Source organism: Neophocaena asiaeorientalis, unplaced genomic scaffold, assembly GCF_003031525.2.
Source record: "Neophocaena asiaeorientalis asiaeorientalis breed wild unplaced genomic scaffold, Neophocaena_asiaeorientalis_V1.1 scaffold317, whole genome shotgun sequence".
NCBI lineage: Eukaryota > Metazoa > Chordata > Mammalia > Artiodactyla > Phocoenidae > Neophocaena > Neophocaena asiaeorientalis.
Window position 1 is genome coordinate 5,430,081 of NW_020173114.1, and position 13,746 is coordinate 5,443,826.

Sequence of the window (13,746 nt, forward strand, 5' to 3'; positions counted from 1 at the left end):
CTTTTAATGTGTTGTTGGATTCTGTTTGCTGGTATTTTGTTGAGGATTTTTGTATCTAAATTCATCAGTGATATTGGTCTGTAATTTTCTTTTTTTGTAGTATCTTTGTCTCTGGTTTTGGTATCAGGGTGATGGTGACCTCATAGAATGAGTTTGGGAGTGTTCCTTCCTCTGCAATTTTTTGGAAGAGTTTGAGAAGGATGGGTGTTAGCTGTTCTCTAAATGTTTGATAGAATTCACCTGTGAAGCCATCTGGTCCTGGACTTTTATTTGTTGGAAGATTTTTAATCACAGTTTCAATTTCATTACTTGTGATTGGTCTGTTCATATTTTCTATTTCTTCCTGGTTCAGTCTTGGAAGGTTATACCTTTCTAAGAATTTGTCCGTTTCTTCCAGGTTGTCCATTTTATTGGCATACAGTTGCTGGTAGTAGTCTCTTAGGATGCTTTGTATTTCTCCGCTGTCTGTTGTAACTTCTCCTTTTTCATTTCTAATTTTCTCGACTTGAGTCCTCTCCCTCTTTTTCCTGATGAGTCTGGCTAATGGTTTATCAACTTTGTTTATCTTCTCAAAGAACCAGCTTTTAGTTTTATTGATCTTTGCTATTGTATTCTCTTGTTTCTATTCCATTTATTTCTCCTCTGATCTTTATGAGTTCTTTCCTTCTGCTAACTTTGGGTTTTGTTTGTTCTTCTTTCTCTAGTTCCTTTAGGTGTAAGGTTAGATTGTTTATTTGAGATTTTTCTTGTTTCTTGAGGTAGGCTTGTATAGCTATAAACTTCCCTCTTAGAACTGCTTTTGATGCATCCCATAGGTTTTGGATCGTCGTGTTTGTTTGTTTGTTTGTTTTAGTTTTGGCTGCATTGGGTGTTCGTTACTGTGTGTGGGCATGCTCTAGTTGTGGCGAGCGGGGGCTACTCTTCATTGCGGTGCATGGGCTTCTCGATGTGGGGGCTTCTCTTGTTGCAGAGCATGAGCTCTAGGCACACAGACTTCAGTAGTTGTGGTGCATGGGCTTAGTTGCTCTGCAGCACGTGGGATCTTCCCGGACCAGGGCTCGAACCTGTGTGCCCTGCATTGGCAGGCGGATTCTTAACCACTGTGCCACCAGGGAAGTCCCAGATTGTCGTGTTTTCATTGTCATTTGTCTCTACGTATTTTTTTATTTCTTCAGTGATCTCTTGGTTATTTAGTAACGTATTGTTTAGCCTCCATGTGTTTGTGTTTTTTACATTTTTTTCCCTGTAATTCAAGGGGGATGGGGATGGTGGTTTGATGAATTGGGCTATTGGGATTGACATGTATACACTGATGTGTATAAAATTAATGACTAATAAGAACCTGCAGTATAAAAAAATAAATAAAATTCAAAAAAATAAAAAAAATAATAAAATGAGTGTCTTGTAGACAACATATAGGTGGATGTGTGCTTTTCTCCGTTCTACCAATCTGTGTCTCTTGGAGAGTTTAATCCATTTACATTTAATTACTGATAAGGAGGGACTTCTGTCATCTTGCTTTTCTTTTTCTATATGCCTTCTAGCTTTTTTATCCCTCTTTTCCTACATTACTGTCTTCTTTTGAATTTAGTTGCTTTGTACTAAAATTTTAAAATTCATTTCCATTTGTCTATATTTTTTGGCTATTTTCTTTGTGGTTACCATGGGGATTACATTTAACATCCTAAAGTTATAACACTCAATTTGAATTTATGCCACTCTAATTTCAATAACATACAAAAACTCTGTTCCTTTATAGCTTTATCTCCACATCTTTTGTCACAAACTTACATCTTTGTACATTGTGTGCCCCAAAACAAACTGGTAATTCCTTCAAAAGGATTAGTCTCTTGTAGAAAACAAGATTTGGAGTCACAAACTAAAGTTACAGTAATACTAACTTTTGACTAATAACTTTTTTTTCCTTTATATATATTAGTCTCTTAAATCATTTAGAAAACAAAAAGTGGAAGTTACAATCCATTGTTACGATAATGTTAGGCTTTACAATTGCCCATGTATTTATCTTTATGAAGATTTTTATTTCTCCGTATGACTTCAGGTTACTATCTAGTGTTCTTTCATTTCACCTTACAGAATTCCCTTGAGTATTTCTAGCGGGACATGTCTAATGGTCACAGCCTCCCTCAACTTTTACCTGAGAATGTCTTAATTCCTCCCTCACTTTTGAAGAACAGTTTTGCCAGATAGAGGATTCTTCATGGACAGTTATTTTTTTTCTTTTGAATATCAGCCTACTGTCTCCTGACCCCCAAAGCTTCTGATGAGAAATCTGCATGTAATCTTATTGAGGATCCCTTATATGTGATGATTTGCTTATCTCTTGCTGCTTCAAGATTCTCTCTTTGTCATTGTCTTTTTCTTATTCTTTTTTTTTTTTGTCTGTGCCACGTGGCATGTGGGATCTTAGTTCCCCGACCAGGGGGCCAGGGATCAAACCCGTGCCCCCTGTGTTGGGAGCTTGGAGTCTTAATCACTAGACCACCAGGGAAGTTCTTGTCATTGTCTTTTGAAAGTTTGATTATAATGTGTCTCATTGTGGGTCTTTTTGAGTTCAACTTACTTGGATTTTGTTGAGATTCTTGGATGTTTATATCATTATTTCATCGAATTTGGGACATTTTCAGTCATTATTTCTTCAAATATTGTCTCTCTCTTTCTCCCTTCCTTCTGGGACTTCCATGATGTGCATACTGGTGTGCTTGATGGTGTCCAACAGGTCCCTTATGTTCTGTTCACTTTCTTCAATCTTTTTTCTTTCTGTTCCTCTAATTTCTGATGTGTAATTTATTTTCATTTGAGTGTTTTCATTTCACAGTTCTTTGGTTTTAGTATTTTCTAGTAACCTGTTGCTGCTATTATCACATATGTATAATTTTTATATACTTGTGTATATAATATGCACAAATATACATATAAACATATCAGTTTACTCATGTTTTGTCTTCACAAAAGTTTTTTGGACATTTGATAACACCAGTCAATTAGTGGTGAAGTTGTAAGGAGTGAGACTTACACATTTCTAGTGAAAGTATAAATTTTGATGCACTTTGAAGAGAAATACTTAATGAAGTTAGAAATGTGCATATCCTACAACCAGGAAGTCCAGTTCTAGGTGGTATGTTCTAAAGAAACCCCCATACATGTGTATAAAGAGACATGTACAAAGGATGTTATTGTAACATCATAATAGTGAAAAGGCAATATCTAACTGTTTCTGAGTAGAAGAGTGAACAAACTAGTTTGTTGTTACAATGGAATACTGTATTATCATAAAAATATGAACTAGATCCACATATGGATAAATGGATAAATATTTAAAACAATATTAAGTGAAAAAAATAAGTTGCTGAAACTTGCAAAAGTGTTGATATTGTCTGTGTGAATTTTCAAAACAAAATTATGTTACATATTGTTCATGGATCTACATATATAGTTAAAAGCACAAAAAACATGTATAAGAATGAAACACACCAGAGAATGATATAGAACAATTTCAACATAGTATTGGTGAGGGAGGGAACATAGTATTGGTGAGGGAGGGAAGGGATAAGATATGGACTTGTGATTTCATTTCTTCCCTAAAAGGAGAGAAACTGAAGGAAATTTGGCAAAATGCAATAAGCTATGTAATTTCAGTAGTAATTTAAATTGTGACTGTTATGTTTTTTCTGTGTACAGTTGACCCTTGAACAATTTGGGAGTTAGGAGTGCCAACCCTGTGCAGTTGAAAATCCACATATAACTTTACAGTCAACCCTTCCTTTCCATAGTTCCCATCTGTGGATTCAGCCAACCGCTGATGGTGTAGTGCTGTAGTACATATTTATTGAAAAGAATCCATGTATAAGTGGACTCAGTTTAAAACTGTCTTGTTCAAGGGTTGACTGTATTTAAAATGTTTCAAATTTAAAAAAATTAATATGAAAATTAATAAATCCTGTTTCTATGTTTAGCTTGAATCTCAACTAGAGAAAAAAGAACAACAATTTAAAGAACAAGAAAAGACAATATCCATGTTGCAGCAAGATATAATATGTAAACAACATCACCTTGAATCACTAGACAGACTCTTGACGGAAAGCAAAGGGGTAAAATCATCTTTATAAAAAAGTGCTGTTTAAAAGCTGACCAATATTTTAAGTTTATGTTTCTTTAACATACCTTTAATTCTAGTCAAATCAGTTAACAACCTGTTACTAATGCTAAAATATTTATACACGTACGTATATTTTTGCTACCCATCTGTATGTTTTCAGGAAATGGAAAAGGAAAATATGAAGAAAGATGAAGCTTTGAAAACATTGCAGAACCAAGTATCTGAAGAAACAATCAAGGCTAGTATGCTAATACTTTAAAATTTTTTCTTTTTCTTTTTCTTTTTTTTCTTAACGGAGACATTCCTGTGGCTTTTTAGTTTTCTCTATAAATTGTAAAAAAAAGTTTACATAAAAATAAAGTGGTAAAAATTTTACCTAAGTCAATGAACTTAGTTTCTTTAAGTAGTATATTTTTCATTGTGAGTTATGATCTTAATTATTTGATAGTTGATAATCTAGTCTGTAGATTATCTAACTTCTTTTCTTTTTATAATACCTTAAGAAAGATTTTTTAACAAAAAATGTGTTTTTTAAACTGTAGCTACTTACTAACATTACCAGTAAAAAAATTAACAAAGCAAGTGAAGAGAGGTGAAACTACAAACAATACAGTTTTGCTTCTTTTTACTAGTTCTGCTATATGATTAAATAGGGAATAAATCCAGAATTTTGGGGTAAAATACAGTTTTGTGGCTAGGATAACCTTATGGTTAAAAGTATGGGCTTTGACGCTAAATTGACTTAGGTTTTAGTTCTGGCTTCAGTGTACTTATTAACTGACTGTAACCTTGGCTAGGTTATTTAAACTCTGAACGTTAATTTCTTCATCAGTAAAATAGGGATCACAATGCCCTAGAAAAGAGTGGGTTTGAGGATTAAATGAAATGAGGTACATAAAATACTTAACACATACTAAGTTACTCAGAGTTTGCTAAGTAATTACCATATATTCAGTGTTTTCTTCTTTGCATTTTTAGTGCTAAAAATAGCTTCAAATATGCTGTGACCTTCATTCTGTTATATATGGATTAAATATAAAGGATATTTAGAAAATCCAATGTTATTTACTTTTTGCCTAGTACTCTGTTTTTCATCCATTTTGTGACCATGTATACCCTTGTAAACCCAATTATATGTTTATCCATAACTTTCCTATAGTATTCTCCAAAACTTTTAACATTTAATGCCATGTCAGTTCATTTCCTCATGTAAAAATAACCTCTAAGATCATTAATATTTAAAAAATCATTATTGTACAAAGGTTGTAGGCATGATATAATTTCATTTAAAAAAATCCATCTTGCCACTTAACTCCTGTTTTTCATTAAATTACCTAACACATCTAGCCAGTCATCTGGTAAGTTATTTTCATTTGTTAATAATCAGATATGAGACAGGAAGGAAATCAGCTAAAGAATGAATTATGATGTTAGGTTTTATTCCTTTGGTACATTGAAGCTATATTAAATGATTCTTTTCTTTCTTTCTTTTTCTTTTTTTTTTTTTTTTTTTTTTTCTTTTTCTTTGAGATGCACTGTGCGGTCTGTGGGATCTTAGTTCCCTGCCAGGGGTGGAACCTGGGCCCTCAGCAGCAAAAGCACCAAGTCCTAACCAGTTGACTGCCAGGGAATTCCCTAAATGATTCTAACATATCAAATAGAAGTTTGAAGTATATTCCTCTTTTCTTGATTATGTCATTACTACCTTCTTTCTTGACTTTTGGCCATGTCCTTCTGCATGCCTCAGTTTGTTCTTTGCATAAAAATTTTGAAATTTTCTATCTGCAGGAGAGTTATAAGGATCTATAAGTTTAAACTTATATCACTTATAGAAGTATGATAATGATAGCTGGAAGACTGATGGGAAGTTTATGAACTGGTAACCAAAAAACCAATAAATTAAAGCAATTATGTTAGCTGCTATTAAATAGAAAATTGAGAAGGTACTTATTAGCGATTTCATTTGTTTATTTTATTTGTTTTGCTTTGGTTTTATTTTCCACTCTAGATTTGTGTGTGTGTTTTATTTCCCCAAAGGAAGTTAAAGTTATAAGTATAAAAAAAAAATAAACAAAGACTAGCTTAGGTGCTTCTGTTGAAAGTAGGTAGCGTAGAGCCCCTATGTGGTTGCCTCCAGAATATGCCCCCGAGGAGGTTCTTTGGTTTAGCAGAGCAGTGTCTTTGTCTTGATTCTATTCAGTCATGTACATATATATACATGTATATTTATGAGTGGTTTGTACACAGTGAATGATGTTTATTTGTATGAGATTTAGAGTCTCAAGCTCTTTGTTCAAATGAGAAATCCAACAGAGTAGTAGATGTTTTGGTTTTTATTACTTATTAGTTTTAATTAATTTATTTTTAATTAAGTTTTATTATGAAAAGTTTCAAACCTACAAAATGAAAGACTAGTACAGAGAACAGCTGTGTCCTTTCATTTAGATTTACTGTCTTTTAAACTCTAACCATACTCACTTCATCTCTCTGCACACACATGCACATGCCTTCTTGCGCATGCACCCACCCAGTCCCACCGCCACTCACACATTTCCTTTTTGCTAGTCCACCTGTGAGAAGGCTGCAGATGTCATGATACTTTACACCCTTAATACTTAAACTTGGGTCTCATATGTATAGAAACTTTCTCCTACCTGATTACACCATCTCTATACACCACAGAAAGTCAACATTAATTCAGTAACACTATTCATTCAACATACTGTCCATACTGAAAATTTCCCAATTATTTAAAAATGTTCTTAATAATCTTGCTACTCAAAGCATGGTCTAGCAGCATCACTATCATCCGGGAACTTGTTTGACTTGCAGAATATCTGATCTACTGAAGAGAGCTGGGACTAAAGTGAAGCAAGGGAGTGCCTCTGGCATACAATTTAAGGAGACATTTATTCTCCGGGTTGTACAAGTGAAGGGTAGGCATTTGCATGATCCTGAGAGTGAGTACCTCCTTAAACTTTGAGCCCTAGAACCTCCTTTGTCTCACCCTAGACCTGGCTCTGGTTCTGAATTAAGGTGTCCAGGTGATTTGTGTGAACATTAAATTGTGAGAAACACTACTTTAGCTTGTTCCTTTTCTTTCCCCAATTTAGAATGCAGTCATAATTCATGTTTTGCTTTTGGCTTTTTAGATTCCCCTAAACTCACTGTCTCCTATTCTTCACGACACTGAATCTTTGGGAAAGTCTAGGTCAACCATAATACCACACACACCACAATTGTGGATTATACTGTGGGTTATACAGTGTCCTTCCCACTGCTTCACATCAGGAGGCACATAATTTCACATCACCCCATTATTGGCTTTGCCAATCTTGACACCTATTATTTAAGGTGGTTACTGCCAGATCTCACTATTTTAAGGGCATAATTTTTCCTTTATAATTAATAAGCAATACATAGGGTGATTCTTTGAGGCCATGTTCAAAGTCCTGTCCCTCAACAAACTAATGACCAATGGTTTTAACATCTAGTGATGAATCTTGCCTGATTGAGTTTTTACGTTGTTAATTTTTATCACATGTGATGTTCTGACGGTCATAGTTTTTTTTTTCTGTGTGTGGAAGATGATACAAGTACCAATGCTTATTCTCATGCTTAATAGAGAAAACCTGTAAATATTTATACCTCTCATAAAAGACTTTAAAAATTATTATTAGGGCAACAGTTTATTAACAAAGATAATTAATCAAAATGATAAGCTTTTTAACTGTTAATGGTTATATTCACAGGCTATAGGGACAGGCTTTGAAAACTGTCTTTCAGTTGTGTCTCTTTTTAGAAATAAGAGTTGTAAAGATAATTTCATGATGTAGAATAGTATCTGGAAGAAGGAACATTTTTCTTTTTCTCCTTATCTTGTTGAAATTTCTTTCACACTTTCATGACTACTTACTAGAATGCTATTAGCGTTGAGGAAAGAAAAAAAATACTCCTGAGAAGCTCAGAAATACAATAAGGAAAAGAAAGGAACAAGACAAGAATGAATCTTATTAACAGATGGGATGTGGAGCATGTGTGCAAATTCTGAAAAATTTTACTGAATTTGAATTGCTCTTTGCTCATTCGCTCTTTAATGTTGAGGTAGCGTGAAGCATTTGCAGCTTTATGAACACTTGAACCAAGTTACATTGCTGCCTTTCTGAAAATGTTTTCACTGATTCAGAGCAAAAGCAGCCTTCTCCGTCTTACCGAAGTTTGTTTTTCATTAGCCAACAAAAACATTTCATTTTCTTAGTGACTTCAGCATATTCAGAATATTCGCACTATAGCATTTTTAACACAATACTCCAGTCTGTACTCACTTTATTATTTTTCTTGATCAAGGGAACTTAAGGAATAGGTTTAAATACTGCTTACCTTTTTAGGTAAATGTTTCAGGGTGTCTGGCCTGCAGGTCCTTGACAATTGGCCCCAGTCTATCTTGCTAATCCCACCCTTCCAGTACCCATCTCTTACAAATTCATGGTTTTGGTACCCTAAGCTCCTGCCAACTTCTTACCATTCCTTTTCACAGTGCCTTGTCTCTGAATGTACTCCCCTCTTCCTAGAATGCCCTTCTTCACTTGTTCATGTCCATTTATTCTTCAGGACTCCAGGCACTGGTTTCCTCTTTGGTTTCCTAGTTTGCAGTAATAATTCGTTTTCTAAATAAATCTCTTCTTTAATAGCATTTTATATCCTAAGTTGGACTGTATATTCACTGGTTGAAGCAGTGAGGTAACATTAGGAGATAACGCTGTAAAATATTGAGCATATAATAAGCACCCATTAGTACTGGTTGATTTTCCTTTTTTGCTTTTTTTCTGCTTAGGTCAGACAACTAGATTCAGCATTGGAAATTTGTAAGGAAGAACTTGCTTTGCATTTGAACCAATTGGAAGGAAATAAAGAAAAGTTTGAAAAACAGCTAAAGAAGAAATCTGAAGAAGTAAATTAACATTTCCTTTAAATATAGCATATTTTTCAAGTGATTTCTTTTTGAGATATTGTTTATTTTCAAGATACTTTAAAAGTACATTTTTATATAGCTGATGTAAAAAAAATTTTCCAGTAAAACGCAAACTCCAATTTTATATTCTTTTTTAAAAAAATAAATTTATTTATTTATTTATGGCTGTGTTGGGTCTTCGTTGCTGCTTATGGACTTTCTCTAGTTGAGGAGAGTGGGGGCTACTCTTCGTTGCTTCTTATGGACTTTCTCTAGTTGAGGAGAGTGGGGGCTACTCTTCATTGCAGTGCGCGGGCTTCTCATTGCAGTGGCTTCTCTTGTTGCAGAGCATGGGCTCTAGGCGCGCAGGCTTCAGCAGTTGTGGCATGCGGGCTCAGTAGATGTGGTGCACGGGCTCCAGAGTGCAGGCTCAGTAGTTGTGCACGGGCTTAGCTGCTCTGCGGCATGTGGGATCTTCCCAGACCAGGGATCGAACCCATGTCCCCTGAATTCACAGGCGGATTCCCAACCACTATGCCACCATGGAAGTCCCCAATTTTATATTCTTTAAGAAACAAACATCATATGACATATAAAACACAAAATATGACACCTTAAAATTCTAATTCTATTACCTATTTTTAGGGAATCAGGAGATTATTGTTGATCACAGTAATTCTAATATAAAATGATTAACACTTAGAATATTGTTTTAGATTTAGAGGTATAAAATTCTTCAAAATTTTTCCATTTTGTTTTTTCTTCCTCTATTTGAAGGATTGAGAATTAGGTTTATAAATTCAACTTTCTTTATTGAGAAGAGTTTCTCAGATACTAGATAGAAGACTTTTCTTGAATTATCTTATTCATCTCTGTATACTCATTGTCAACCACTTTGCTTTCAACATAATAGGTAGTCACTAAATATTTGCTGAAAGGAATAATCTTAATGAAGAATTCCTTTATTTCTTTGTTAGAATTTATAATATATATATTTAAACCTTCATGTTTAGAAATAATCAACAAATCGGACTTCCCTGGTGGCACAGTGGTCAAGAATCCACCTGCCAATGCAGGGGACACGGGTTCGAGCCCTAGTCCAGGAAGATCCCACATGCCACAGAGCAACTAAGCCCGTGCGCCACAACTACTGAGCCTGCGCTCTAGAGCCTGCGAACCACAACTACTGAGCCTGTGTTTGACAACTACTGAAGCCCACACACGTAGAGCCTGTGCTCCGCAACAAGAGAAGCCAGCACAATGAGAAGCTTGTGCACCACAACGAAGAGTAGCCCTCGCTCACTGGAACTAGAGAAAGCCTGGGCACAGCAACAAAGACCCAACACAGCCAAAGATAAAAAATAAATAAAATTAAAAAAAAAAACAAAAACCTTTCTTTAAAAAAAAAAAATAGTCAACAAGTCTTCATCACAGATGCACCACAGGGCTTCCCTGGTGGCGCAGTGGTTGAGAGTCCGCCTGCCGATGCAGGGGACATGGGTTCATGCCCTGGTCCGGGACGATCCCACATGCCGCGGAGCAGCCAGGCCCGTGAGCCATGGCTGCTGAGCCTGCGCGTCCGCAGCCTGTGCTCCGCAACGGGAGAGGCCACAACGGTGAGAGGCCCGCGTACCGCAAAAAAAAAAAAAAAAGCATCACATAATTATATAACTTCAGAGGTTAAAACAAAAACTTTGTATTTTATATGGACCTGTCTTCTTCCTTCTACTTCCCCTCATGAAGGTTTTTATAGCATCTTTCACAGGTGGGCATTTATTTCTGTATTCCAATATATGGAAATTAAACCACCTAAACTATAGATACTTATACTTTTTAGAATAGGAGTGTGATTTTTTTTTTCCAGCGGGATCTTCTTTAAACCATTATTTAGGCATTTTAAAATTTTTATATACTTATTTTTTGGCTGCACCCTGCAGCATGCGGGATCTTAATTCCCTGACCAGGGATCAAACCAATGCCGCCTGCAGTGGGAGCTCAGAGTCTTAACCACTGGACTGCCAGGAAAGTCCCTATTTAGGCATTTAAATTCTATAGCCCTCACTGCACTCCAGCATAAATGGACTTGGCAGAGATGGAATCTGGAGACAGGCAGTGTTTGTAATCAGAGAGTTTGTTGAGTTTTAGAATTTGTATTCTTAGAAATAGCATCAGAGACTTGGGTGGATAAGAGGCATTTACCCAAAATGAACTTAGAACTTTTTTCAGAATAGCAGGAAGTATAAACCTAGGCTGGAACTGAATTAGAAATCAGAAATGGTAGTCATGTTTGTACAACAATACTAGAGAAAAAGTAAGTAAGTAAATTAGAAAGATTTGCAGCCCTTTTATTGCTGATGAATTATTAGCTCAACTGCATGTGCATTGGCTTACTTACTTAAAAGATCATCTTTCACTTCTTCGTGTGTGTTGATAAGAAACATGGAGAAAAATCCAATTACTCTTTACCTTTTTTTTTTTAGGTACCAATCCATACACTTATTTAGTTTTGGCTTATTTGTCTTAGAGCAAATTATAATATCTTACAGAGAAAACTCTTTCTAACGTTGGTTAATAGAATTAATATAACAGCAGAGTTACGAGATTTTCATCATATGTAGCTAGGTTTTAGAAAATGTGATTTAATTCATAGTGCATCCATTCTGTTAGTAATACATGATGTTATAAAGATATTTTACCAAATCAGTAGGCAGTCCCGAATCACATACTAGCTGAATAATTAAATGGCCCCAGAGCATATAGATAGAAAGCCAGCTGAAAGAACTACATGTTGATAATCCACCACACAAAGCTAATAAATATGCCCCTGAGTTTTTGCCTCAGGCAAATATTCTTTTCCATATGTTGAAATAAATAAATTTATGATGAAAATAATAGTGACTTGGGGGTCCTGAATTATTTTGAAAATATTTTAATTTGTATTAAAATGCTTTAAAAAGTGATAATGTATGTGTTCATGCAGAATTACATTGTCAACATGATAGAAGAAAATAAACACAAAATAGATGTGAATAAGCCAAAACATTTTCTGCGTAAAGCATTTATTCAACACGATCAGTCATTTTATTGATAAATGCCTTTATTCAAATTGATGGACTTAAATTTTGCAAAGTTGGCATTGTGTCAGTAACTTTTCTGGGTTATATTTTATTTTTTAGTAATAATCATGAGAGCGTTTTTGGATATACATTAATATTAGATAAAGCTAATTGTAAAGTAGATATTATAATGTAAATTCTACTTTCTTCTTGACTTTAATTACAAAATAATGAATTCTTTAGGAAAAGTTTATTATCTGAATATGATAATAACTTAGTAGAGAATATAATGTCAAAACTATTTGTCTTATATTTACTTTTAAACTCAAGTGGAAGTTAAAGGGTAGTAGAGTGAAATGCCAGTATAAATTAGATAGATGTAGGTTAATTTTTGTGAATTAATATTTGTGATACAACTAATATGTTAGATACTTCAGTATTTTTAACGGAAATTATTTTGCTAGTGGCTAGATTACTAAAATAAATTTTTTAATTGTTCTTATGTGGTATGACTTTCTTAGTGTTTTGGTTAGGCCTTACCTTTTTTCTAATAGTTTGTCTTATTTTAATACTTTGTCCATTTTTTTTTTTTGATTAGGAAAGTAAGTATAAGACAGCATGTTCCAGTAAACAAAGAATAGTATATAAACTTATAGGCAAGTCCGTTCTATATAAAATAAACTACAGCAGAGGTGTGATCTGTAGTTTTCTCAGGAGCTAGCAGGAAAAACAAAACAGGTGTCACTGATACCTATTTACACTAAATAAATTATTTTCATACAGACAACATTAAGTAAAATAGATTAGCATTAAAAAGAATTATAATAATATTAGAAATTGGATAGTTGCCTGTTATATGTAAGGTTCTCTAAGTTTACAGTGTCATCATATAATGAAGAAGTTTGAAATTTAAGGGCTTCTTATCATAAGCAAAGGCTATTTGGCCCCTAAGCCTTTCATGATGCTGCTGAATATTCCACTGCTGTATAATTAGAAAAAACCAAGTCAGGATTCTTCTTCACTGTCTTAGGAGTTTAAAATTACTTTCTTCTGGATTGATATTTATTAGAAAGATTGTTTGCTTTAAAGGGATGGGTTTATTTTCCTTCATTTTAAAAAGTTATTACATAAGCAACAATAAGAAATCTTTTGAAGAAGATTTACTTACAATCCACTCTCTAATACTAATACTCTCTAATACTTTTCACTTTTCTATTTGCCTGAGTGTTTTTCATATTAATGAAATGTGGGATTTTTTTTTCACTTTATTTTGTAAAATTTATTTGCCACTGTCCTTTAAATTATGATTTTTTTTTTTTTTTTTTGGCCATGCCATGTGGCTTGCAGGATCTCAGTTCCCCAGCCAGGGATTGAACCTGGGCCACTAGGCCACCAGTGAACTCCCTCAACTGTGATTTTAAATGGTTGCATCTTTTTTTTTTTTTTTTGCGGTACGCGGGCCTCTGACTGTTGTGGCCTCTCCCATTGCGGAGCACAGGCTCCGGACGTGCAGGCTTAGTGGCCATGGCTCACGGGCCAAGCTGCTCCACAGCATGTGGGATCCTCCCGGACCGGGGCACGAACCCGCGTCCCCCACATTGGCAGGGGGGCCCTCAATC

The 13,746-nt window shown here is 34.8% G+C and overlaps 1 protein-coding gene across 1 annotated transcript in view; it reads left to right on the forward strand.

The window, feature by feature from the left end:
* Nucleotides 1–13,746, forward strand: part of CCDC18 (coiled-coil domain containing 18) — a 112,181-nt gene that overhangs the window by 49,316 nt on the left and 49,119 nt on the right. Inside the window, exons 15-17 of the mRNA XM_024743633.1 lie at nucleotides 3,978–4,112; nucleotides 4,281–4,358; nucleotides 8,955–9,071. Of these exons, the coding sequence (XP_024599401.1) occupies nucleotides 3,978–4,112; nucleotides 4,281–4,358; nucleotides 8,955–9,071 (330 nt within the window). The remainder of the gene's footprint in view (nucleotides 1–3,977; nucleotides 4,113–4,280; nucleotides 4,359–8,954; nucleotides 9,072–13,746) is intronic.